Here is a 26,749-nt window from a genome sequence, read left to right as displayed (position 1 = left end):
ATTTGCAGTGCTACTAATTCTTTTTTTTTTTGAGAGGGTGCAGCGCTGCTACCCATAATTGTAAATACCGTTCCGGAGGCAATTCCTTTTTCCTCTTGGAAGTGTATACCGGCGTACCGTTCCGAACTTTAATAAATTAATAAAATAGCAATATATATAAATATATTTAGATAGAAATATTTATATATGATATACATGAACGTAATTTTAGCAATAATCATACTTATAATACATAAAAATAGGTCTAAAATAATATGTGGTTCAATAAGTTTATAAAATTATACATCAAAATAGATGTTATTCAGTTTTTGGCTGGTACCAGGTATACCGGCTATTCCGGCCGGTACCAGAATGGTATTGATGACGTCAAGGTATACTAGTATATTGCAAGAATTTTCGTCTTCCTCGTACGATTCGGTTCTCGTTCAGCCACACGAAGTGCTCTTTAGAAAAAGAAAGCGGAGCAATTAGCATTCGCTGCTTCCAATTAGCGGCGGAGTTTCTTGTCTAAGCTTTCGCATCCAACCATCACCATAAAAGACGCCTTTTTTCAGTCACTTGCGGCTCCGAGGCATTGGCTTCTTCTTCCTTCACTGCTCCTGTACGGCTGTGCTCCACATCGATCCAACCCCAACCCCGCAATCGCAGAGCTCTTCCCCCGGCTCAGGTCAACACCCTGAGCTCTTGACTCGATTTGCGGCGAATGCTCGCGGCGCGGTTCTTGATTCCGGCGCGCGGCTGAGGTGGAGCCGGCGCCGGTTTTAGTGCTCGTGAGGAGGGTTTCGTGCGATTGGAGGTGTAAAGCTGCCTCGCTCCTTGCATTTCGCGCTGTTCTTGGAGCGGATTGTTGCCTGCCCTGCTCGTGCAGTCGTGCTCAAGCTATTTCTACGCGCAGTTCCTCTTCGAGATTACAGGGGGTTTTTTATGGTAAGCATTCGATGATTTCACTCCACTTTACCCAATTTCAGAGCAACATCGGTGATACCATCCAACTCGTTCATGTGTCCATGCTTCTGCCTCCGTTCTCAAATAGATGTCCTAAATACGTGCAGTTAAATTTTAAAAATTTTAATCACTAATATATATAAAACTATTAAGGTTTAACATATAAAAATGATAGTAATGAATTTATCATAAAAAATACTTTGATAGTAATGAAGATCATATCAATGTCTTAAATGATAAATAAAAGAGAACGGAGGTAGTAGGATTTAATCACAGCATCAATGTATGGGACTGCTGTCTGACAGATGGCTGCTGCTGCTTTTCGCATCTCTTGTTGATCTAGATTGTATTTTGCCTAGATTAGCTCAATCAGAGCTACCCATGTGCAAAACTTGTTTTGGACTGCTGCATATTGAAAGCTGTTCTCTTGATCTTCTTGGTTTTTATGGGAGATGTATTGAACTTGAAGTAAAATTGAGTAAGTTTGATTTTGTATTCTCACAGGTAGATTGTGGTGGTTGCTTGATTCAATAACTGCAGCTCCTTGATCACCCTTTTAGCTGTTAGCAGATGGATGGATGCGATTGCATTGAGCCACTCTGGCAGGCTGATGATCTCCTAGTGAAGTATCAGTACATATCTGACTTCTTTATCGCACTTGCGTACTTCTCGATCCCTTTGGAGCTCATATACTTTGTTCAGAAGTCAGTGTTCTTTCCGTACCGATGGGTGCTCATACAGTTTGGTGCTTTCATCGTTCTCTGTGGGGCAACCCACCTGATAAACATGTGGACTTTCACCACATATACCAAGACTATAGCTGTAGTATTGACGGTCGCTAAAGTGGCGACAGCAGTTGTGTCATGCATAACAGCTTTGATGCTTGTTCATATAATTCCTGATTTATTGAGCGTGAAATCGAGGGAGAGGTTTCTAAAGGCTAAGGCTGAGGAACTTGATTGGGAGATGGGGATAATAAGAACACAGGAGGAGACGGGAAGACATGTGCACATGCTCACACACGAGATAAGAAGCACGCTTGACAGGCACACTATTCTGAGAACTACGCTTGTTGAGATGGGAAGAACTCTTGGTTTAGCAGAATGTGCTTTGTGGATGCCATCCCGCTCTGGAACAACCCTTAAGCTCTCCCATACACTCCATAACAATGCTCTGCATGGATCAGTTGTTCCTATCAATCTTCCAATTGTCACTATGGTTTTTAATAGTAACCGTGCAGAGAGGATTCCATATACTTGCCCATTAGCTTCGATAAAGACTCAGACAAGCAGGAATGGGCAACGAGAGGTTGTTGCTGTCCGTGTTCCACTGCTGCAGCTTACAAATTTCCAAATAAATGATTGGCCTGAGCTATCTGCAAAAAGCTTTGCAGTGATGGTTTTGATGCTTCCTCCAGACAGTGCACGAAAATGGCGTCCCCATGAGCTGGAGCTTGTTGAAGTCGTTGCTGACCAGGTAGTTACCAATTCCATTTTTTGTGCATTCGTATATAAATGTAATTTATATCTGGTGTCATTGTCCAGTAAACTCTGGCATTTGGTATCAGTGTGGCTTAGCATTATCAGGTTTTAGAATATAAATTAGCACAGAGGAATACATTGTTAATACTGCACCAGTTATAAACGATAGTGCTGAGTCTGTTCTGTTATCACTTAGCTTATGATGTTGCTATGATTCTTTAGATGCATAATTGGATATGAAGATGAGCCTTTTTATGAAGTATTTTTCACCTTTTGGATGTTTTCTGTGATTACAAATATCATAACTACATGAGCTCATTTGTCTCATTTAGGTGGCAGTTGCACTGTCTCATGCTGCCATTTTGGAAGAGTCCATGAGGGCCCGTGATCTGCTAATGGAGCAGAATATTGCTCTCGACACAGCACGCCGAGAGGCGGAAATGGCTATTTGTGCTCGGAATGATTTTCTTGCTGTCATGAACCATGAAATGCAGACTCCTATGCGAGCAATCGTTTATTTGTCCTCCCTCCTTTTAGAAACAAAACTTACTGCCGAACAACGCATGATGATTGAGACTATCCTGAAGAGCAGTGATCTTCTAGCAACTCTTTCAAATGATGTGTTGGATATCTCCAAGCTTGGGGATGGGAGTCTAGAGCTGGAAATTGATCCTTTTAATCTGCATGCTACCTTTACTGATGTAAGTGCCCTTTCTGTAGTTTTATGCTTTACACTTCGCTATTATGTCATGCAACAAAGTAGGTGCGAATTTGCTATTGCACTTTAGGTGAACTCACTTATTCATCTTGTAGGTGGTTAATTTAATCAAGCCAGTAGCTGCACTCAAAAGGCTATCTGTAGTGGTTCATTTGGCTCCAGAGTTGCCTACCTGTGCAATTGGTGATAAAAAGAGGTTGATGCAAATAATCCTAAATGTTGCTGGGAACTCCATTAAGTTCACAAAAGAGGGTCACATTTCAATTACAGCCTCTATAGCTAGGCCCGATTCTTTGATGGACCCGTACGCTCCTGACTTCCGTCCAGTTCTCTCTGATGGGTCTTTTTACTTGGCTGTGCAGGTTAGCTGATGAACATTTACTATGTTGGTTTAATTCCTTAATCGTTCTAGTGTATTTAGCTGCTTATGAATGTGTGTGTCGTCGCCGTTGCTTGTTATGATTCATAAGTGGTTGCAGTAATGGAAACAAGCCGGTGATGTCTACTGCTGTTTGTCTTGTCCAGTAAGCTAGTGCAGTACTGCAGTAGTTCTATGCCTATACCACCGGCTTGTTAGTTCAGTTGTGTTCCCAGGCATATAAATTACCACTCTACACTTTCAACATGTTACCCTGAATAGATAAGGAGGGTATATGGAGTCGATTGTTAGTCCTTCACATTATTTATATGGTAAATTATGTTTATGCAAGCATACCATAAATATCATATTTGAGGAAAAGCTGTAGCCTTTCGTCTCGATAAATAGTTTTATTTCAATAAGAAACAAGACTTAAAATTATCAGAGATTTTCCTGAGGAGTTTAGATTCTTGCCTTCAATGAGGTCGCACACCGTAGACAAATGTATGTGTAACATCAGCAGCAAGTGTACAGACCAACAGTAGAGATAGGGAGAAAAAAGACGGATCTAGCACTCAATGGCAGCGATTTGCTTCTTAGTTTGATCTGGTGCCATATGTTGCTGCAGGTAAAAGACACCGGCTGCGGAGTCAGCCCACAAGATATGCCTCACACATTTACAAAATTTGTACACCCCCAAAATGAACACAGTAGCAATGGATTGGGGCTGGCCCTTTCCAGAAGGTATACCAGGAAAACATTTTTGCATATACAATTCCCCTTGAAACTGTTTGATCTCCGGCGCTAAGTATATATATATTTGCTCTCTCTGGTGCCTCCAGATTTGTCGCTCTTATGCAAGGGAACATTTGGCTCGAAAGCGAAGGCGTAGGAAAGGGATGTACTGCAACATTCGTTGTGAAACTAGGCATATCTGATAAACCAAATGCAAATTTTCGAAGAATTGTGCCTCCTGTTCAGCCAAACCAGGGAGCTGGAGGCCCTGATGCATCAACGATGAATGGCAGCATGGTGGCTCCTCCACTTTGCTACCGGTCGAGCGTATGACAGGCATCTGAGGAGGCGACCTCATCCGACGTGAGGCGGGTCAGCAGCCCGATCTTGCGATCATGATTTGTATATGGATGGTATGGTAGAGATTGCTCTCTCCCTTTTGCGGAATTGTCTTGCGCCTTGTCAAGAGCAGCTTCTAATGCATTGTAGCAGTTGTGGGCGAATCCGAAATTGTGGCTCATCTTTGGGGAGTTAAGGGCAAAGGGAGCAGTGTTGTAAATCGTAACATTAGGGAGAAGCAACAGCAAGTGGCCTAGGGATGCTGTAGTGGTCCTGGTAGGGAGAAGCTGAAGCTGATCTGTACAGGAACCGATTACTGTGAGATGCTGATATCCTGACCCTGAAAGGGGAGGGAGATGGGCTAACCATAGTGATCTGACATTTACAGCCGTCAGATCCTGGACATGAGGTCGATCGGGCCGCCCAGGTTCGAGCCCGTGTCCAGCCATTTTTCTTTAGCTTATCCAGTGCATGCATGGCAGGGCTATCAAAAAAGCTCTAGCTCTAGAGTTTGGCTCCTCGTATGCTCAAAGCCGCATGCCCAAAACTCTCTCCCGACTTAATTGCCACTCGTATTGATTAAACGTGAGACTTTCTCAGTTAATAATTATGGACTAGAATGGCAAATAAGCAAGCCCATTTTTTAGCGGTGGCATAAAAATCGATGTTCATGCGTGACTCACTAGTGGCCCTCTCCTCTGCTTGATTTGTTGTCGCTTGCTGTTAGATTATTGCATCTAGACATGGTAGAGGTAGATTCTAGTTCACAGAGTACATGATTGGTTAATTGCTCTCCGATTTCATACTTGGTATCTTGCGGGGAGAGCTCTCAGATTCTTGTTCCAAGAATGCCTAGAGTTGTAGGAGTGACAACACATTGCAATGATGATTAGAAACTGAAAACGACATCTAACGGCCACGAGAGCTCCACGTGCGAATGCAGATGACTCTGGAAGAAGCCAAATTTTCAAGCTGGGATAGGGTGCAACAAAACATTGTGTTCTTGCTTAAACAGTGGATAATGGCAGGAATCCTTCAAATTATCTTTCAAAATTCAAACCAGGACAACAAGTTGTGCTACTCTCAGCAGAAACTGACACTAATTACTGTCGACTGCTCAAACAGAACAACTGTTGCAAGATGCCGATGGCAACAAGCATCAACGGGGGCCGACTTAAACCTTGAATCCACGGCTGTTCCTCCTGCCACGCGCCTTCTCAAACTTCCTTCCCTTGGAGCGCACGTACGGCTTCGTGTGGCTGTGCGGCACACCAGGAGCCTTGCCGAAGTGCCTCACTGCCTCACGGGCGTTCTTGGGTCCCCTCAGGAGGATCTACAGGAGGCCAACATTGCCACAAGATCAATTCATGACATGGTAAAAAGGAGTGTAAACAATGCAGGATTGGGTTGACGATGGAGTTCAATTATCTTCCTGAACTATATTTGCAGTAAATGACAGGATACATTTCCCGTTTCACAAAGGTGCTCTGAGAAAACGATGCCACAAGCCTGCTCAGATAGAAAGGACACATTCTGATCCCAGACAACCCACAAAGAGAAGTCTCATAGAGCTGGGTTAGAACTTAGCTATCATCATTGCAGAAGTAAACACAACCTAAGCAATGCCTGTTTTACTGAGGCAACTAAACAGATGGACAAAGCTTGTTAAGAAAATAAATAAATATCAAACTCAAGATAAAATTCTTGAATGAGCTCAGATACAATGGAAAAGCACATATCATGACAACCCACAGAGGAAAGTCTCATAATGAGCTGGGTAGAAAAAAGTATCATCATTGCAAAAAACCAGTCAAGGCAACATGCTATTGCACAACTTTTCTTTTCTGAACTAATATTGGCAGTACAGGACAAGATGCATTGAACTGTCTACAAAAACTGCTGACAGAACAACAGCACAAGCCTGCTCAGATAGATAGGAAAGCTATGATCCCAGACAACCCACAAAGAGAAGTCTCATAGAGCTGGGTTAGAACTTTGCTATCATCATTGCAGAAGAAATGACAACCCACGGCATGTCCATGTACTACTGAGGCAACTAAATGGATATGTAAAATAGCACAGCTTGTTAAGAAACAAATAAATACCAAAGAACCCAAGATAAAATTCTTGAATGAGCTCAGATACAAAGGAAATGCACATATCATGACAACCCACAGAGGGAAGTTTCATAATGAGCTGGGTAGAAAGAGTATCATCATTGCAAAAATCATTCAAGACAACATGAAGCTGCACACCATTGTGACAAGCAGAAAAAATAATTCAAAACTAAATGTCCTAGGTGAGTTCCAAGAAAGAATGTAAATAGATGGTTCCCTCAGCACATTATTGTACTCGTCAAAGGACATCAGTATTAGCATGGTAAATTTACCATCACAGGGAACAAGAAAATAGGATAAAAAATGGAACTAGCTTAAACAAAGTTGAAAAGTTTGCTTTGCTAACAAATTTTGATGAGAGAAATCCTGCTGAACCATCAGGGCAACAGCCAATACTAGATCCTATACAGGTTTTTAATATCATATCTACTAATGAAATGGTCACTTAAACAGCAACTAGCACTTCATGCTTGTTAGGTTCATGAGTGAGGCTTACAATTTATCAGAACATCGGCAGTTCAAAACATATGCAGACTAAATAGACAAAACTTCTAGTTTGCAAGCATTGAAATAAAGCATACCGTGTTCTCCCCAAGTGGAGCACGGAGAGCAAGCTGGTCAAACGTGAGGCACTCCCCACCAGCATTGACAATCCTTGCCCTCGCTGTCTCAGTGAACCTCAGGGCAGTAACCTTCATTGCTGGAATCTCTTGGATCCTCTTGTCATCTGTGACTGTACCAACAATCACAGCAATGTTCTTCTCCTGTCACCAGAAAAATACTACTTCAGCACCATAAACATGTTTACGATGACAATACTCAAGTATTCAACCTACCACGCTAGTTGGGAACCCACTAGGCTACACATTTTCCAAATTAGGCATGTCTTCAGCTGCCATTATGAAGGTACATAATACTAACCTAACAGAGGCACTTACAATTACATTATGGAACAATGGAATGACAGAAAATGTTTAAAGGGCTGCATACCTTTCCTTCCATGAACTTGATAAGGCGGCGCAGGGAGATCGGGGGCCTGTTGGTCTTGCTCATGAAGAGCCTCTTGAGGATGACGGCATTGAAGTTGCTCTTGGTCCTCCTCACCAGGAAACGGTACAGCTACAGTCCAGCAGAATACAATAATCAGAACATCGCGATACATACAAACCTTGAACGACATCAACACCTAAGCCCCCACATCAAACCCACCTAACAATTTCATAATGGCCAGCAAACGATCCCCGAAAAAAAGTATATCTACCAAATAGAAATGAACATAAAAAAAAAACACTATCTCTGGCAACACATTAAAGACATGCTAGTGAAGTTCGTAGGCTTATCACACATCCCCAATAACATAATCCTTAAGCACGGCATTCACATCAACAAACAACGGAAGCACGCACAGATCAACTGAGCCAAACATTATCGTCTCACACAGGGAGGACAGATAGGTTGCCAGACGATGCGGGGCCTGCGCGTACCTTGACGAGGAGCTTGAGGTAGACATCGTCGGACTTGGGTGCGGTGCGCTTGGTCTTCTTGTTCCTCCCGCCGGCAACGAGGTCGATACCCTAAGATACAACGCAGCAACAGCGCACGGAATCGTAAGAACCCAGAGGGGAGGCCCCCGGAAGGGGCTCGAAGGGAACGTGGCTGCGGTGCTCACCATGGCTGCGGCGGCTGCGCTAGGGTTCCTGCTGCTGCTTACCTTGTCCGCCGCCGGCTCGGGAAGGAGGGCGGCGGCAGGCGAAGGAAGGGGAGCTATATAGGGAGCAGAGAGGTGAGGGAGCTGCTAGGGTTTGGAGTTGCTAGGCTTTTGGGCTGACGTGTGGGCCTTGATGGGCCTGCGGAATGGAGATGCCCTTTATATTCTGTCGGCTTGGTTTGCCCTATTCACGTCACGGATTTTTTTTAATAATAATATTTTAATGAAAAATTAAAAAATAAAATAAAATAATAAAATTGTAACAATAGGCACCAATCGGCGCTCCAAGAGCCGACTAGGTCCTATAAGCACTCCAAGTGCAGACAAGTTTGCTGACGCGTGCCAATATGGCGCCACATGGTTGTTAACCGGGCTCTGGCACGTGTCGGCAGTCAGAGTGCCTACAAGTCTTTAATACATCAAGCCGCCGCGTCCTCTCTCCTGAAAAGTTTCTTTTAGAAGAGAGGGGCGGCATCGTTTCTTCGTTGGCAACGGCAGCGATGAGAGCGCGCGGAGGGCGGGCGGTGATGGGCGGTCGGGGAGGTAAGGCTTTTGTTTTTGTTCTTTTAGTGTTTTAGTTAGGCTAATTTTAGAATGTATTAATCATAGAATATTAGGAATAGAATTGTAGAATATTATGCATAGAATGTAATTTAGAAATTAGGGTTAGGTAATTTTTGGAAATTAGGTTTAGAAAATTTAGAAATAGAATTATAGATTAGGTTTAGGCAATTTAGAAATAGAATTGTAGATTAGGTTTAGGTAATTTAGTAATACAATTGTAGATTTAGGTGTAATTTTTTGGTTCATTTTTTGGATATTTGTAGGCGTAATATTTACGGTTAGATTTTTTTTTATAAGTTCTATATAGGAGCGGTAGAGAGAGCTGAGCACACTTGCTGGGAGAGAGAGAAGGAGAGCGGCAGCCAAGACCGACAATCTGCGGCGGGTAGTGAGCACCAGCAGTAGGTTTTTTTTTGTTGCTTTATTTTGTGATTTTTTGTTTGAATTAGTGTACCATTATAGCATATTCAGAGTAGATAATTTAGGAATAGAATGCCAGAAAAAAATTTAGTGTTAGTTAGTGTATATTAGTTTAGGTTATAGGTTAGGTTTAACAAACAATATTAATGTATAGGAAATTGTGCCCACTTTTGTATATTGTTAATAGGTTTTCTTTGGTCTTGGATCACGCATGTCGACAATAGTCAGTTTCAGAGTATTTTATGATCATGACTATATCAAGCATTATGACAACGAGGTAAATCTGAGTAATTTCCAGTATTTGGACACAAATCTGAGTAGTCCAGAATAGATGAAACGGGTCGAAGTGTTTGGGTGGCTACATAATTGTTTGCAAGTTAATCTGTCGCAGCAATAGTTCATAGTCAAGGTTTTGATTCCAAGGCTTCGTGAAACTGGTTGGCAGTGGGAGCTTTGGGAGCTAAAAAATTCAAAACAATGGCAACAATTTGTGGCAGTAGGGTTGAGGCGGGATTTTTCCCATTGCATCCTTGTAGAAGCGAGTGATGTTAGTTTTTTAGAAGCTGGGGCTAGTTCCTCAGAGGTAGTAAGGCAAAATGTAGATGTTGTGGAGGAGAATGTGGTTCCTCTGGTTTCTTTGAGGATAAGTGATCCGTAGGAGGTAGATCCAACAAGTGAAGACTGCAACAATGAAGACAAGGAGGTCATGATGGTTGCAGACCAGGGGGAGGAGGGCGAGACACTTGTTGATCAGATAGAGGCAGATGACGATGAGTTCCAAACCTTTATGGATGTTGCAACTGGAACGCAATGGGACAACAAAAGTGGTATCCCAGATGAATGGACTAGTTATGCAATGGAGAATTTTGACGGTCAACGATGGGCACTAGTCCTCGTGGGAGTAAAATGCGATTGCGGTGAGTAAAGACCAAATGTTTCATGATAGGTGCATTTGCAGTATGCAGTAAAGATATGGGGTTTCGCAGAGAAGAGAGAGTTAAAAGTGGTTCTTTCTAATCCCAGGACATACGATGTGAAGTGCATAGCTCTAGGTTGTAATTGGCGAGTGCATGGTTATTTGTTGAGGTATGAGACCGTATGGGTTGTATAAATTGTTGAGCAACATTTTTGCAATTTAGATAGACCCTTGCCTCCCACAGGAATAAGAGCGCGGATTTAGACGTTACCTCTACAAGCCTATTATGCCCACACAACCTTTAGATGTTACCTCTGCAAGCCTATTATACCCACGACACCATAGTCTAATAAGCCAAAAGGTCACAACTACAAAAGATATTCGGCTTATCTTACCATTATCTCGACATGTGGTAAGTATGAAAAATTCTAGAGCCATCTGCAACAACGGACAGTGCTTAATCGATACAAGTGGTCTATGGCATCCTGAAAGCATCTAGGCCCCCAAATTATGTTTTGGTAATTAATGACAATATATCTTTGTGTACTAACTTGGTTATTTGAATTGTAAAAGGTTAGTCACGAAGATGTTGTGAAGCTAGAAAAATACATGAGTAGAAGGCATAAAAAGGGTAGCTCAAGGCAAAGGTATTTTTGTAGGGTATTTTATTTTTGCCGATCAAAGGTGTTTAGAGAAGAAAATGACCGGATTGATAGGATACATACCGTACTATAAAGAGGGGTTGGTGTATGTTTTCTTGAGATCTCTATAGTGCCAATTTGCTCAAACTTGCATTCATATAGAGATTGAAAAACCTTAGCTTCTAAAGAACCCCTTGAAATGACTACTTCTGAGTTTTTGGTTCTTGGCGTTCTGACCGGCCTGAAGGTGGTCTGACCACTGTATCTCAGTATGGCGGTCTGATCGGGCCTCCGGCCGGTCTGATCGCTGTATAGAGTTGACGGCCTTTCTTGGTTGCCGGTCTGACCGGCCATGTAGCTCGGTCCAACTGTCCTGGCGTAGAAGGTTTTAGGCTGTGACGGTCCGATAGATCGGGTCCGCGGTTTGACCGTGGTGGTCCGCGGTCCGACCGAGAAGGTCTGCGGTCTGACCGCCACCCTGTGCCCGAAGTCAACATAACTGTTGGAAAGCCGGCGGTTTGACCGGGAGTTTGCATGCAGTCAGACCGCCAGGGTTGCGTGTGTGTCAAAACGGCTGTAACGATCGAATTTAATGTGAAGGCTATAAATATGAGGTTGGCTGGTCCTTATGAGCTCTCTCTTGCACTCTAGCCATTCAATACACACACTTGGAGCTTTTGACTTCCTCCTCTCCCTCTCTTGATTTAGTGTTGCATCCTTGAGAGGTTTGAGAGCATTTAGTGCATAATTTCAAGAGTTTGAGCATTTGGGCACTAGTGATTCTCCAAGCAAGCGACATCGGCTTTTTACTCTTGGAGGTTGCCGCCTCCTAGACGGCTTGGAGATTGTGGCACCGTCTAGCTCTTCAAGAAGATTGTGAAGAAGCCGCGGTGGTGGTTGTGAGAGGTTTGAGCACGTCTTGCCAGAATGGCAAAGTGTATCACTAGTGGAATCGAGGTTTGAGTAGTTTTTGTCGATTCCGGCTTAAGATCAAGTTGCTCGGTGAGAGACCTTTCTCCTTGGAGAATAGAATATTTGATAGAGAAGCGGATTGTAGCTTGAACTCACCTCAACGTGGATTAGGGGTGATCGGTAAATCACCGATACTACGGGGAAAAATTCTTTGTATTTCCTTGAGCATTTACTTTTTGTTGAGCTGTTTATCTTTCATGCAATTTACTACAAGCAATTTATTTTCCTAGTCTTTAAGTTGTTGCATGTCACCCTAGTTTGCAAACATTCGACATAGCTCTTAGTTGTCCCCTTTTTATTGTTAGTGATCATTAGTTTAATTTCGTAAGTTTTCTTGATCATGTGTGTATTAGTTTTAAAACCACCTATTCACCCCCCTCTAGTCGGTATCCATGATCCTACACATCCGGGACTCCTTTCCCGACTTACCCCTGACACCGCTCACATCTCGTCTCATCCTCACACTCTTACAACCCAACATCGTCATTATCTCTGTGAATAATTAAATAAGCCCTAAGCTCATAAACGATAGCTGAACCACCACTCGACTTCTATCGATGACATAACCTTGCTAAGCACATCGCATTCATTTTATGTTTGACAAATACATGAGAGCCATCCAAGTTACAACAGATCAAGGGATAAACAAAGTCAAGGTAGTGCAATGCAACGTTAGGATCTACCATAAACCGACATTGACTCGCTAACATCCAAACATACATAAGCATAATTTATCATATTAATATCACATGATCCAAAGTAATAGGTGTAGTATGTTTAGATGGTTGCCTTGCTGCTCAGCTTCACAATTAACAACCACAAAGTCTTGATCACTCTCGAGCACGCTCGCGTCACGCTCTGGTCCTTTGTTCTCTAAAGAATAGCGCATGCAATGCGATGAGCATGAATGAGGTGCAAAGATGTATGTTACAGATACATAACAAAAGGAGATGCAGTACAAAGCTAAGAGTACAAGACACGCCAAAGGACCAACGAGTTCAAAGATCTAAACCACATTGGAACTCTTAATACGAAGTTGGAAGTTTCGGGTTGAACTCAGAACTTCCAGGTATCGGAACTTCCGGGTTAACCTCCAAATAGGGGTCCTCTATTAAATCCTAACTCAAACTAATCCGGAACTTCTGGGCTAAGGTCGGAACTTCCGGATGGTCGGAACCTCTGGGTGTTCCTTCGAATGAGGGCTCTCGGTTAGGCTTTGCTCGGTTTAACCCGGAACTTCAGAGCTATACCCGGAACTTCCAAGTGGTGGTTCTCTGGTAGTTCTAACTAGGATTACCCGGAACTTCTAGGTTCCTGCAGAACACGTGTTTGCGTCGATTCGTTGATCGATTCATCTTGCATGTTGAAATCTAACCCACATAAGCATGTAAATGCACTAAAGTATGGATTCTAAACCTAGTTTACCCACTGGAAAAAACATAAACACTAGTTCTTGCTCAATCAAACATCTACCTATGAGCTCTAAAACAACAAGAACGAGCTTGCTATGCAACTTCACAATTGCAGCTCCTAACTTGAATCCAACCTAACCAAATGTGCATTCTCACCTAGGGAAATCTGAAGGACTTACACGAGGTCTTGTTGGAGGTTGGTGACTGTCGGTTGTAGAAGAAATCGACGAGAGAAGCTCGGGGAAAAGGGGACAAAGCTGCTGAAAAAACAGTGGAGCAAAGGTGACAAAATTGATTAGAACTCACCAAAAACTTCATGCATGCAAGAAAATCTTGGGTGGATGTATAGCTAAGGACCTAGAGATTTCAATGGTGTGACATACATACCTCAAATCCTTGCCCTTGAAGGAGAGATTTGGGGCAGAATGAGAGCTAGATAGGGAGGGAGAGCTATTCTTTTCTTTTGCTCCTTGGCTGGTTGAGAGAGCAAGAGAGAGTGAGAGTGAGAAGCGTGGGGAGAGGGAGTGGGGCTGTTGCTGATGTGCAGCCGAGTGGGAGAGAGAGGTGAGGTGTGTGGCTAGCTAGTGGGTCTCACATGCTAGAGAGACAAGCCCAAATTCAGCTACGAAAAAATTCTATGAGACTATGTGCACCGATTACAGCAAGATGAACCCATTTTTAATGTATTCACCCGTCGCACCTATGCGGGACTTAAACTAAACGAAAACTAGCGTCGGGTATTTTCAAAATACTTAGCAAATACTAATCCAACATTAGAATAACAAGCACTCCTCAAATGCTTAATAATTAAATATGATGCTCATGATGCATGATTATGTTTAATGATATGTTTACGAATTTAGGATGTGACACGGCTGCAATGCACAGGATGGGGAGAGAGACACAACGAGCCTGACTTCCTCCTTGGGCAAAAGGGAGGGACGGCGGGCATGGAGGCTCGTCGGTGCGGATGCGTCTCCGGCGAGGAGAGAGAGACGAGTTGAGGAGAGCGACGAGAAAAAAATGGTTCGCTGTTGAGATTGTAATGACACTGATAGGTAAATACATAAAAAATGCATACCTATGTTGGTTTGACTAGATTCCACAATATGTAAAAGCTACTCTCCACCGGATTGTGAGATTGTGACAATCTAGCAAGCGGATTATGGAATCTAGACCCCAAAAACTATTTGTTTGTTTCCACTTCAACTTATAAAAGCTGTTTTTCACAATTCGTAGTGAAAACAAACATGGCCTAAATCTTTCAACTCTGTAATAGAAAAATCTCTCTTGATGGTGGTTGAGATGGGGAGGTGGTGGTGGCTTTTCTTTCACAGCAGCCTCCATAGACCAAGTAATTTTATATCTTTCCCCGTTTAATAGCAATTCAGTTTCACCTCTAACTTTACTAGAGTCTCTACAAGCCAATTGCTCTCTAATAGGCCCCTTTCCATTGAGAGAAACAGGGTCAAACTCTTCTAGGTCCTTAGCTAAGGGTCTGTTTGTTTGGGTTTCTGCTTCTTGCTTCTCTGAAAAGCTGTGTTTTTGGCTTTTCTGAAAAACTATTTTTGGATTTTAGCTATTGAATTTTACAATAATTTTTTGATTTCTCAGCACACTACTTCTCAGAAACGCTACTCTCAGCTAGTTTCTCAGTTTCTAGTTCATTTCCTCAGAAGCAGGTTTATGGCTTCTCTAGAAGCTATTTTTCAACAAACCTGTTTGTTTGAGCTTCCTTCTGAGCTTCTGACAGAAACAGAAATCAGAAACAGACTGAAACAAACAAACCCTAAATAGGCAATCTCAGTCATAGCTTTTACAGATCTAACAAAGGGAGGAACTCTAGAAGCTTTGACCCAAACAACATCTAAAATGCTGGAGGCATCAGGGGACCTTTGCTTTTACTATATCAGAGACGTAAGCTTGAAATCCCGCACCAACATCTCATTCGGCGCAAGTGGAGTCTGCGTGAACCACCTCTAGCTCGAATTCATCATGATTCTGCAACACCAGATATTGATTCTCGAGAAGTATCGGAATCAGCAACCTCTAAACATCCATCTACAAACAAATGCTTCTTAATCTCAACTGCTTGTTGTCGCCGAAATTCTGCTTCCACCCAATTCAAGTTTTTTTCTCACGCTAATACCCGTTACGAACTCTAAACCTCTGAACCGAAGTGCTGCAAATTGGCCAAGGTGGGTTGTTTCTTCGATTTGAAGGATTCTGTTGATTCTTAGACTCGAATCATCTCTAAATCGGCGGGGAATCACGACGCTAGGTTCCTACAGCTGTGCGCCGCGAGAGCCCTTTCGGGAGCGCTCCCCATCTCTCTGCATTTCCTGATCAACAAGACACAAATCACTAATTCAGTTGTTTTCAGTTTTGTGTTGATGAAGAGTGTTTGACCACCGATAATCGCCTACGGGCGGAACCGCCCAGTATTTCGGTGGAATTTAGTGAAAAACAAACAGATTTGGTCAAATTTTTATTTTTTTATTTTGAATTTGAATTTGATCGAAAACCGGCCAACTTATGAATATGGTGCGGACCGAATCGATCAGTAACCGCGATAACCAAACAGTTACCGATGATTTTTCGAATGATCGAAAACCGGACCGCATGAATGATGTTTGATGAGAAGGCAGAGCGCTTCTTCGCGGCCGCCGCTTGCGATTACAGAAAATAATATTGAGGTCAGTGAAATACTGAAATGGTAGTAGTAGTAGTACGTGCGTCGCACTTTCAGGAAAAGAGAAAGAAATAGAAAACACTTGCATGCGTTCGATGGATTTCACGATCGATATCCAGGTTACATCCACTCGCCAAAACGAGCTAGTGGCTGAGGAAGGAAATTACATGAGACCCTCTGCAGAAAGGTCTCTGTGAGACCCTGATCCACACCGTTTGTTCTGGATCCAACGGTCTGATTAAATACAGGTGAGAGAAGAAGAGGACATGTGTCACATGGAGACTAGGGTCTTTCTGTGAGACCCGGTCTCATATAATTTGCCTCCAGTGGCTGAGGCCTTGGAAGTGACACATGGAGGGCTCTTGTCTTTGCCATCACTTGCCTAAAAACGGCATGCAGCATCAAGTCCCGAGGAAAGTTAGAACACTCCAGTGTACAAAAGTACGACGCGAACTGTGGCTGCCTGTACGTCTCGCCTAGGCACGGACTGACAGACACGTAAAGTACAGTGTCGTTTCTTCTCTCTGTTTTTTTTAGCAGAGCGGGAATAGACTGGAGACCTTGCACATTTTTCTTTCCGAATATTCTGCATAGTCGCTTACAACTAATCAGCTGAGCTAGAACATTCGTACGATGGACGACGACGTCCCACAAGCACACTTAAGTTGCATGCACGTCGCAGGAGTATAGTTTTATTTATTTATTATTAATTAGTTAGTTTCCTCTTTGGATTTGCATCTCCTGCCCCATTTGCTGGGTTTAAGTTTGGATCGGTCGATGCTGTGGCGTACTTACTGCACAAGGCGCACCTGACTATTTAGCAAGGGCGTCGTACTCCTCCTAGTATACAAACCAGGCACTCCTCGGGAATGTTTGGTTTCTAGTATGGTTTAGTCTGACTCGTATCTAATGAGATATGTTGAGTTGAGTTAGGTTAGGAAAATACAATAGAGTTTGTTTGGTTAGTTACATATATTTAGTCTGATTGAGAAAAGATTGTGTTTAGTTGTCTGTACGAGTATATATTGCATTACAAAGAAACTTATTTGGTTAAAAATATTTTTATAAATTAGTACATCACATGATAAGAATATTAATGAACTTTTTCTGATTTTTGAGAATTTATTTAAGCCATAAAAATTTACTAGAAGTTATAAAAGTAGGTTTCTTTAGAGAATTTTAATTAAATATTGACATTAGCTTTTTGGATCAAACCAATTAAAATGGATTGCCAGTGTGCTCTAATTTATTCATAAAAACGTTTAGAATTTTTAAACTACTGTATATCCTTAAATAAAATCGAAAGTTAAATAAAAAAATACACATCTACACCCACGTACACTAGCGAGCAGCCCCGGTAGAAACGGATCCGTTTCCACGGAGTCTGACCGGCACAGTTGTTTTGCATGAGCGGGCCCTGACCGGCGCGTGTGCCAGGCAACCAAACGCCGGTTGCATGCACGCGCGGCGCCCAGCTAACCAAACAGGCCATTGGTGTCAAAAAGTAAAGAAAAAGGGACATGTACGGCCTCAAACTCCCTCTTCGCTACCTGGCCTGGCGCTTAGGATCGGGTGGATCGGAGTAGTATATCCTGGATCGTCTCGGATTAGACCGACGATTCCGATCCGGTTCACAAACCCGACCTCCACATCGACGCAGGCAGCAGCCAGTACTGGTCTATCTATATATTCGCCGCTCCGATCCCTTGCCAAGGCTCTAGTCCTGTCGCACGCGCGCAATCGCATGCGGATTCCATAATTCTACGATCGATCGCCAACAGCCAATGAGCCAAATCGCAACAACACAAAACGTATACATCGATCGTTGATAGACAGATGGCATCGCAATCTACAGCAGCTCTTCCGTGGTCCGACCTCCTGCCGGAGCTCCTTGGCCGGATCGCCGCCTGCTGCTATAAACCACCCGACCGCGCTAGCTTCCGCGCCGTCTGCCGTTCATGGCACTCCGCCGTACTCCACCACTGTCCCGGTATGCCGCTGCCGCCCTGGGTCGTCCTCCCCGACGGCTCCTTCTTGACGCTCTCCGGTGGTGACCGGCACCTACCCTCGGCCGTCCTCGTCCACGGCGTCTTCGTGAAGCCATCCAATGGTGGCCCGCACCGCCTCGCGCTTCCCAACAACACAACCTGTGTTGGCTCCACGAACGACTGGCTTGCCCTCCAACACCGCAAGCCCTCGTTCGATTCTCGCAGTGACACATTCCTCTTGCACAACCCGTTCTCCAACAGGACTGTGCCGCTCCTCGACGTGGACGCCATCAACGCCAAGGCTTCGCTATACGAGTTCCGTATCCACAAGGTGCTCATGCGCTCCCGCGCCGACGATGTCATGGCCGTCGTCCTGTCTTTCAGCCGCAATTACCCTTTCGTCTTGACCCTGCCCGGGAAGGGCACGTGGACGCCTGAGCCACACATTCCAATGCCCTTCATCTACATCATCGACGTTGCGTTTCTCGGAGACAAGCTATACGGGATCACCAAGGCGGAGGACCTCTTCTCCTTCGACGTCGCCTTGAACGACGACCAGGTCCCAGCGGTTATCGATTGCAAACGCTTTATTAGGCATCCGCTGGATAACCATGGTGATGACTACGTGCCATGGAGCGACGAGGACGACCAAGACGACAACGTCGAGTCGCCACCTCTGAGCAGAAAAGAGGACGACAGGTCCGAGTACTCATCAGACAGCAGCTACGAGGTTGACAGCGAGAACGAACGACTTATCAGGAGCCAAGTTCCTACCAGCGTCGACTGTTGGTTCGACGATAACGACGAGTTACCCCACGTTGAGATCATCACCATCCGGTACCTCGTTGAGTCACATGGGAAGTTGATAATGGTAAGGCGACAGCTACGAGTCCCCGACGATCTCCCCAGCTGCACACGCAAAGTGGAGGTCTTCGAGCCGGACATGGACGCCGGCGCGTGGGTGCCGGTGGCCGGTGGGCTCGGCCAAGCGCTTTTCATCAGTAAACGCTTCAGCAAGTCCGTTTCTGCTTGCTCTTACCGACAGGGAGAGTTGGACGACGACGCCATCTACTTCATGGATACCGGCGAGGTCTTCCACATGGGATCAGGAATGATTAGCCCGGCTCTCTGGTGTTTGAGTTTCTGGGAACCCACCTGGGTTTTTCCTCCGGATTTAAATTAATTAGAGGCAGGGAAGAACTTCTGTTTCTTTATTTTATTTTCTTGTTTAGAAGGCATTAATTATTTGGAGTCGCGGCAGAGGCGGCATCAGTAGTAATTTCTTTGTTTAGCTTAGGTATTGAATTGTACATTACCATGATGCTCAGTAAAAATTAAATGGGGGTTTACTAAAATTTGATTTTAAGAAGACTTATAACAAAGTCAAATAACATTTTCTACTACAGAGCCTTCGGATGAAAGGCTTCTTTCTGAAATGGTGCTCTTGGGTTGAGCAATTCGTATCTAGGGGAAATGTAGTTATCAAAGTTAATAATTTAACTGGCCATTACTTTCAAACTAAAAAAGGTTTACATCAGGGAGATCCCCTTTCGCTGATTTTATTTAATTTAGTTGCGGACATGTTAACAACCCTGATTGAGAGAGCGATTAGAGCAAATCAAGTAAAAGGTTTAGTTCCCCATCTCGTCTAGGGGGGTCTATCCATTTCCAATATGCAAGACGACACAATCCTCTTTATGGAATGTCTTAGAAAAGATCAGAAATATGAAACTTCTACTCTGCGCTTTTGAGCAATTGTTTGGTCTAAAGATTAACTTTCATAAGAACGAATTGTTCTATTTTGGTGAAGCAAAAGAATGTGTGAGCCAATATGAAGATCTTTTCAGATGTGCTAAGGGAGAGCTCCCTATGCGCTATCTGGGTATTCCAATACACTATCGCAAACTCTGAAATGTAGATTGGAAAGGGGTTTAGGAGATGTTCGAAAAAAGACTGAGTAGCTAGATGGGCAAATATTTATCATCTGGAGGTAGCTTGTCCTTCTCAACTCGGTCCATAGTAGCCTGCTAACATACATGCTGTCTTTCTTTATGATCCCTTGAGAGGTACTTAAAAGACTGGATTACTTTCGTTCCAGATTTTACCGGCAAAGTGACCGTCACAAGAAGAAGTATTGACTAGCAAAATGGAGTGTCATATGCTAGCCCAAGGATCAAGGGGTCTTGGGATTCTAAATCTCGATGCTCAAAACAATTCCCTGCTTTGTAAATGGCTATTTAAATTAATTTCCGAAGAAGGGATATGGCATAACCTTATTCGAAATAAATATTTGGATTCAAAGCCTCTTTCGCAAGTTTGCTGTAAGCTAGGGATTCTCATTTCTAGGCAGGTTTGATGAAGGTAAAGCATCATCTTTTTCGTTATGGCACCTTCATAGTTAAAGATGGCTCAAAAATCAGATTTTGGGAAGATACTTGGTTAGGTGATGCACCTTTAAGCAGCTAATATCCTAGCCTTTACAACATAGCTCGGAACAAACAAGAAATTGTGGCCAACGCTACAATCCTTTCCACCAGATATTGTTTTTCGCCGAGACTTGAGCGGACAAAAATTTATAGAGTGGAACGAGCTGCTCCCTCGCCTTATATTCAATTATGCTTTATATTCTGCTAATGACTATATTCAAGTTTCCTTCTATACACTATATAAAATTCTCTTTTCATAATATTATATTGAATTCAGTTAACTAATATTATATTTCTTCTGTTGCAGAACCATCGTGCTTATCTTTCATACAAATTCAACAAAGCTAACAACATTCCGATACATCTTTTGACCATATTACCATATGTATCCTGGTTAATTATACTAGCTGCCTTATTTAGCGGTACTTTGGTTAGGACTGGAAATTTGATGACGTACAGTGGTGGATAAACCCCCATGCGATTTTGTTCCCTTCACTTTTTATTCACATCGAATGATTTGATTGCATCTCCCAACACATTTGATGAAATGTTTAATCAAAATTTTATTGGTTTTGTAGGACTATTTTCATGTAAAAGATTGCATTAGCTACCGATTAATATGAAGTTAATGTACTAGACTTGTATGGCTTTCAGATTTCAGTTCACCTCACATTGTATTATAAATAATGACAAGCTGCAATCTTGGTAATTTCAAGCTAAACATATAGCTTCAGCAGTAATCATACAAGTATTTCCCTTACAAATGAATACATGCTGCATTTTCCTGAGCTGGAGATACAGCATCTGACTGCATATTCCGGTGTGGCCACGGGCCATCTGGCGCGGCGCCGAACTTCCATCGGAAACGCTATTTTGAGGGCACCCTTCGCTTCCTCTTCTAGCGGTCACGCCGGAGTCTGACATGTCTGTGGCAGAAGGAAGGAGTGCATCGAGGAGTTGCATCCGGCGGGGAGATAATTCGTTGGGGCGTTTTCTCAGCGCATGCATGCGGTCAATGGGGGGACTTTGGAGCTATGTCGTGGCATGCATAAGGGCCAGTACCTGTTGAATTCTTTATCGATTTCTCTTTCGGTATTTCTACTCCATATGTGGTTAATTAGGTTCTTTAACGTGAGGATGACCTACGGAGTTTTCTCCAACCTGTACAGGTTTTCTCCAACCTGTTGAATTCTTTAGGTTCTTTAACGTGAGGATGACCTACGGAGTTTTCTCCAACCTGTACTCACCTTAGTTGATTTTTTCCTTATATTTTACTAGTATTGATTCATTCATTCATTTTCTCTCTCTCATTTTAATAACTAATGCATTTTGAGAGGGCTAGCAACATATGACTATGTCATACCAATTGAATATACGAATATCATACCTACCACTAGTGATTAGAATACTTTCTGTCCAACAACCATATCGTTTACTATTATCTTGTAAGCTTAAACTTCGAGTAAAAAGTCGTGATTAATAAGTTATACACCGGAAATTTGAGTAAAAAACCTGAGCTAATGCTCGGTTCAGTTAAAAAATTGACATACTTGGGAATATTAAATAAAAAGTTTTTTGTTCTTTATTCAAACAAATTGAATTTTGGCGGAGCTTTAAGTTGTTTGGTTAAGATATATTGAAAGTGCATATAGACCTTATGTGGGTTTTGATGATTGACGACAATCAATTAAAGGACTAATGTTTTCAATAAGTATTTAAATAGGTAAAAACCCAATGATAAAAGCCTAACGACGTTTGCGAACTCCAAAGATGAAGAAAGAAGACGGCGCTTGGTCATTCCTATTATTATAGCACTTTTATTTTGAATTGAGTATATGAATACCGTACTATTAAGAGGGATGTAACGTTGAAGGCTTTGCTATGAATTTAGTGATCAAATTAATCCTTTAGAATGAGATACACTATTCACAACACGGACACCGGGTTGAAAAAGGTTCTGAAAAATCAGAAAGTTCCGATGGGTATATCAGAAGTTCCAATCAGTCCGAAAGTCCAAAATTTGGAAACATGGGGTTCTCAGGTTTCTGGATTTAATTAGATCGGAAGTTCCGGTTCAAGGGTCAGAAGTTCCAATTAGTCAGAAAGTCCAAAATTTGGAAACATGGGGTTCTCAGGTTTCTGGATTTAATTAGATCGGAAGTTCCAGTTCAAGGGTCGGAAGTTCCGATGTTGGTCGGATTGTTTGATTTTCTCAAACATAGGGTTCTTCACTTGTGGTGCGTCATGAGAAGTTTGTGAAGGCCGGATTTCGCATCCGCAAGAAAAGAAATATCAAAAGAAGCTGATGAGTGATTTGTACAACCTCAGAAGGAAAATGGTTAAAAGAGACCCGACTCAAGTGTGATTGAGCCCCTCAACGGAGACGTAAGATCCCCTCAAGAATCCGAACTTTGAGAATAACATCGACTTGTCTCCGTCTTGGTTATTTCTTAATATTTATGCAATTTCTAGCAATTCATACATTATCTTGAGATATATCTACTTGTTGCTAGTCTTGTATGAAATTGAGTAGTTTCACATCCTGTTGCAACTAGCATCTTGTAGGTTTGTTTAGCCTTGCTCGAATTTCCTGATAGATTTACATTTCAGCCGAATCGGAAGTCCTGGACAATTCAGTTGAAACATCCGATCCCTGTCGGAACATCCGATTGCCATATCAAAATATCTGACCAGCTTCCGCGTGTCTGACCTAATTATTTTAAAAAGCACCTATTCATCTCCCCTTTATGTTGCTCTCTCGATCCTTTATATACAAATAAAAAAAGCTTGAAGTCTTAAGTTGTAAGTTCGAGTAAAAAGCTAAGAACCTTTAGTCATAAGTTGGAAGTTAGAAGTAAAAAGTTGGGACACATGAGTTGTACGCTGGGGATTAAGAGAAAATGCTAGAAGCCTTGAGTAATAAGTTGAGAGTTACAAGTAAAAAGTTAGCTGCCTTGAGTCGTAAGTTGAGATATACGAGTAAAAATTTAGAGCCTTAATCTTATGGTTGCAAGTAAAAAGTTGGAAGCTTTTAGCCGTAAGTTGAAAGGTACGAGCAATAAGTTGAGGGTTATGCATAAAAAGTTAGGTGCCGTAAGTTGAGAGGTACGAGTAAATGTTGGAGCTTTCGTCGTAAGTTGAGAGTTATGGTTATGAGTAAAAATTTAGAAGCTTTGAGGGGTATGAGTAAAAGGTTGGAGCCTTAATGGTAAGTTGAGAATTATGATTATGAGGCAAAAATTGGAAGCTTTTGAGTCGTAAGTTTGGAGCTACGAGTTAAGACTCCTGAGCGATAACTTAGGAGTTATAGATAATACGTTTTAGTACATGAGTCTATATTATCAAAGATAATTTAACATAATTTATCGGCATTCACCAGTAGTGAATAAGATAGGAAAGAAAATTAAAGCACCAGTATGCAAAAATAAAAGAAAAACAAAGCACAGAGCTTTCGTGCCACAAAGCACAATACTCTCTTGCCCATGCGTAGATACATATAGGTGATGTAGGGATGGAAACAGATCGAATACGAATTGAATAGTCTAATTTCTATATTGCTATATATATTTTAATACGAATATGAATACAAATCTGAATATCCTCAAATACGAATCAGATAGTTCGAATCCGAATCCATATTCAAATATCTACTCGATCGGGTTGTATGTAAATATCCTATACCTTTATTGACAATTTTTTTTATTTTTGTGCGCACAAAATTCGTTTACATTTGGAATTACTGGAATTACCAAATTTTAGAAATTTTGTTCGAAATTTGTATCAGAAATTTAATTTTTTGGTCAAATTTGACTGAACTTTTATCAAATTTGACTAAAATTTATTTCAATTTGATTGGGACCGAATATATAAATTTTGTTCACCTATGAAATTTCTAAAACATTAGCAAAATTTTGTTATCTGGTTGGCGGATACCGATATTATCCATTTTCGCATCCAAATTCAAAGTAATTCGAATATTCACATTTGAATCTGAATCTCGAAAATGAATTCGGACACATATATTTTAATATCCATTTTAGAAATGAATTTTGATGAATACAAATATCGAATATCTGCTATCCATTTTTCCTCCTAAGGTGTTGTCACATCCGGAGGCCAGGTTTTTTTTGGATAAAAAACATATTTATATTATACTAGTATACGGAGCAGTATAATGCACCTTCTAGGAAGGTGAAGAAACACGGCAATAGGATCAGGACCTCCTAGCTACACATCCCATGTACACCACTCGACCCGACACCTGTTGAAACATAAATCGACCCGAGGCACACGTGTCCACACGTAGCAGCGTCAGGACGCAAATGTCGAGGATGGCAGACGGCGCGTCGGCGATGGATGACGCGAAACACGACGGGGTGGAAAGGCCTCTGAGGCTTCTTCAACGGAGGTTTGGTTGGGGCGAGCTCGTCGTCGATGTCGATCTCCTTCACCGGATTGAAGTAGCTGATGACGGTGCCGGTGAAGTGTACTGGGCGGCGGAGCCAGCTCCCGAGGTGGATGGCGTGCTGCCAGACGATCAGCGGCGATGGTGTCATCATTGTAGAGCCTCCTATGCTGATGGATCTCGGTCCACTACTCGGAGAGGGGTGAAAAGGTGCGTTCCGAGGCTCAAACCGGCAAATCGGAGCGAGCAACGGCGGCGGCGCGGGATGGGAGGCCAGATCCGGGGCAAAGGAGAGGGGGGACGGATCCGGACCTAGGGGAAGGGGGGATTTATTTGGAGGCACACCTTGACAACACCACTGGTGACGATGACGATCGCAACGGTGTAGACGGCCATGGTGGTGATGGAGAACATCCATCCAGAACGGAAACTTAGGAAGCTACTCTAGATCTACTTTGTACAACACTACAGGAGCTGGAGGTCGGCCCACCTCCCCTCATTGTTGGCAAGGACGCCGACGATGGAGAAGGAGGGGGGCGGAGGCTGAAAAAACGGTGAATCTAGGAGGTGGTTTTGCAGTCGCCTCGGGATCTCCGGAGAGTCCCATCCGGAGGCTAGGTTGGTGCGCGAAAGGGAAGTGCCAGGTGTGATGCGCGTGAAACAAAAGAGAAGAAAAAAAGAGTAGGAAGCAACACGTGGCGTGTCCTCGGAAAGGGAAGCCTGTCCGTTGGGCTGTGCACTGGTGGGCAACCTCAAAATAGTGCCTCCCATATGCCTGCTCGTGAACCAATTTGTGGCGACGACCTCACGCGAAGAGTTGTGCCGCAGGTTTGCGCTGGTGAACTCCAGCTTCACGTTGGGAGCCCCGTCGACGGCAGGTAGGAGCAAGGCTTGTACGGGCGTCGACGGCATCCTGGGGCTGATCATATCGGGACGGCGGGCCGCGAGGTCATCGGCTGCGTGGACTTGAGCAACAACGGCGACCTCGGGCTGTACCACGCATGCGGCTGCAGGCTGAGGACCTGCTCGGTCTAGCCTTCCGCTGCTTCAATTCTTGGCCTCCAGCGACTGCAGCACTTGCTGCAGCTCCTTGATGTAGTCCACCACGGCAAGGACTCTGCCACCACTGTCTCGCCCTCCCGCCATCTAGCTTCTGGCACTTGGTCGAGCTCGAGCACCGCTCCATCCAACTGCAAGGGAGGGTGGAGAAGAAGACCAGGGACAATATTGGCATTTCAAAGATTGACTGACAGTCAAACCAAACAGATGTCACGGCAATGGCATGGATGCGATTAAAATTAGGGATTAGGGTTTTAACAGTGGCAAATTAGGGATTACAGTTTATCCCAGTGGAGTTATTTCTAGAAACAACGCGCGGCGTTGCCACACTTCTCTTGTTTTTGTGACCATTTGGATAACCCCCGTTTGAAACCTATTTTACTCGACCTAAATATGACAGTCTATGATGCGAGAAGTCGAAGCTGTTGCTCTAGTGATGAGGTAATCTTGAATGTTGGAGTACATGGTGCCTTCCAAATTTTGTAGATCCCAAACACAGCGTTGCTGATTGGTGTTAAAAAAAAAGTCACTCACGAAATTCCTCTAGTGGGCACTCTCAACTCAAAGAAGTTATGAAAAGAAAAACTCAAAAGGTTACAAGTACTGTCGATAAGCAATCCATTGAGCTTCGTTAGATAGAGAATAGGAAAGTGCTTCTGGTATCCACCTGCACAATTGTGAGATTATTCGGCTAGCGTGTTGGCTTGAGAAGAGATGAAATGTGATCGAATTGTACGTGCCGCATAAATTTTGGCTATGACTAATGGAGGATGTCATCTGGCGATGTGCTGTGTGATGGTTGGAGCATTGCGTCAAGCAAAAATAGCTTAGCGATCAATGGGCCAGCTCTAAC

At 43.1% G+C, this 26,749-nt stretch overlaps 2 protein-coding genes and 1 non-coding gene across 3 annotated transcripts; 1 reads left to right on the top strand and 2 right to left on the bottom strand.

Moving 5' to 3' along the window:
• The first annotated feature begins 368 nt into the window (after positions 1-368).
• On the top strand, positions 369-5,034 carry LOC133928475 (probable ethylene response sensor 2). The gene is made up of 6 exons (XM_062374813.1): positions 369-927; positions 1,450-2,421; positions 2,759-3,127; positions 3,240-3,506; positions 4,131-4,246; positions 4,345-5,034. The coding sequence occupies exons 2-6, from the start codon at positions 1,516-1,518 to the stop codon at positions 4,568-4,570; spliced, it is 1,884 nt and encodes a 627-aa protein (XP_062230797.1). The 5' UTR covers positions 369-927; positions 1,450-1,515; the 3' UTR covers positions 4,571-5,034.
• Positions 5,035-5,559: 525 nt separating this feature from the next.
• On the bottom strand, positions 5,560-8,520 carry LOC133928476 (large ribosomal subunit protein eL18x-like). The gene is made up of 5 exons (XM_062374814.1): positions 8,363-8,520; positions 8,178-8,267; positions 7,684-7,812; positions 7,275-7,457; positions 5,560-5,909 (listed from the first exon to the last, which is right to left on the bottom strand). The coding sequence occupies exons 1-5, from the start codon at positions 8,363-8,365 to the stop codon at positions 5,751-5,753; spliced, it is 564 nt and encodes a 187-aa protein (XP_062230798.1). The 5' UTR covers positions 8,366-8,520; the 3' UTR covers positions 5,560-5,750.
• LOC133929943 (small nucleolar RNA snoR53Y) lies at positions 6,905-6,978 on the bottom strand. The gene has a single exon (XR_009911674.1). It is a non-coding gene; the product is annotated as a small nucleolar RNA snoR53Y (small nucleolar RNA).
• Positions 8,521-26,749: the final 18,229 nt, after the last annotated feature.

This window comes from Phragmites australis, chromosome 9, assembly GCF_958298935.1.
Source record: "Phragmites australis chromosome 9, lpPhrAust1.1, whole genome shotgun sequence".
NCBI classification, from domain to species: Eukaryota; Viridiplantae; Streptophyta; class Magnoliopsida; order Poales; family Poaceae; genus Phragmites; species Phragmites australis.
This window is presented reverse-complemented; position numbering and strand designations above follow the sequence as displayed.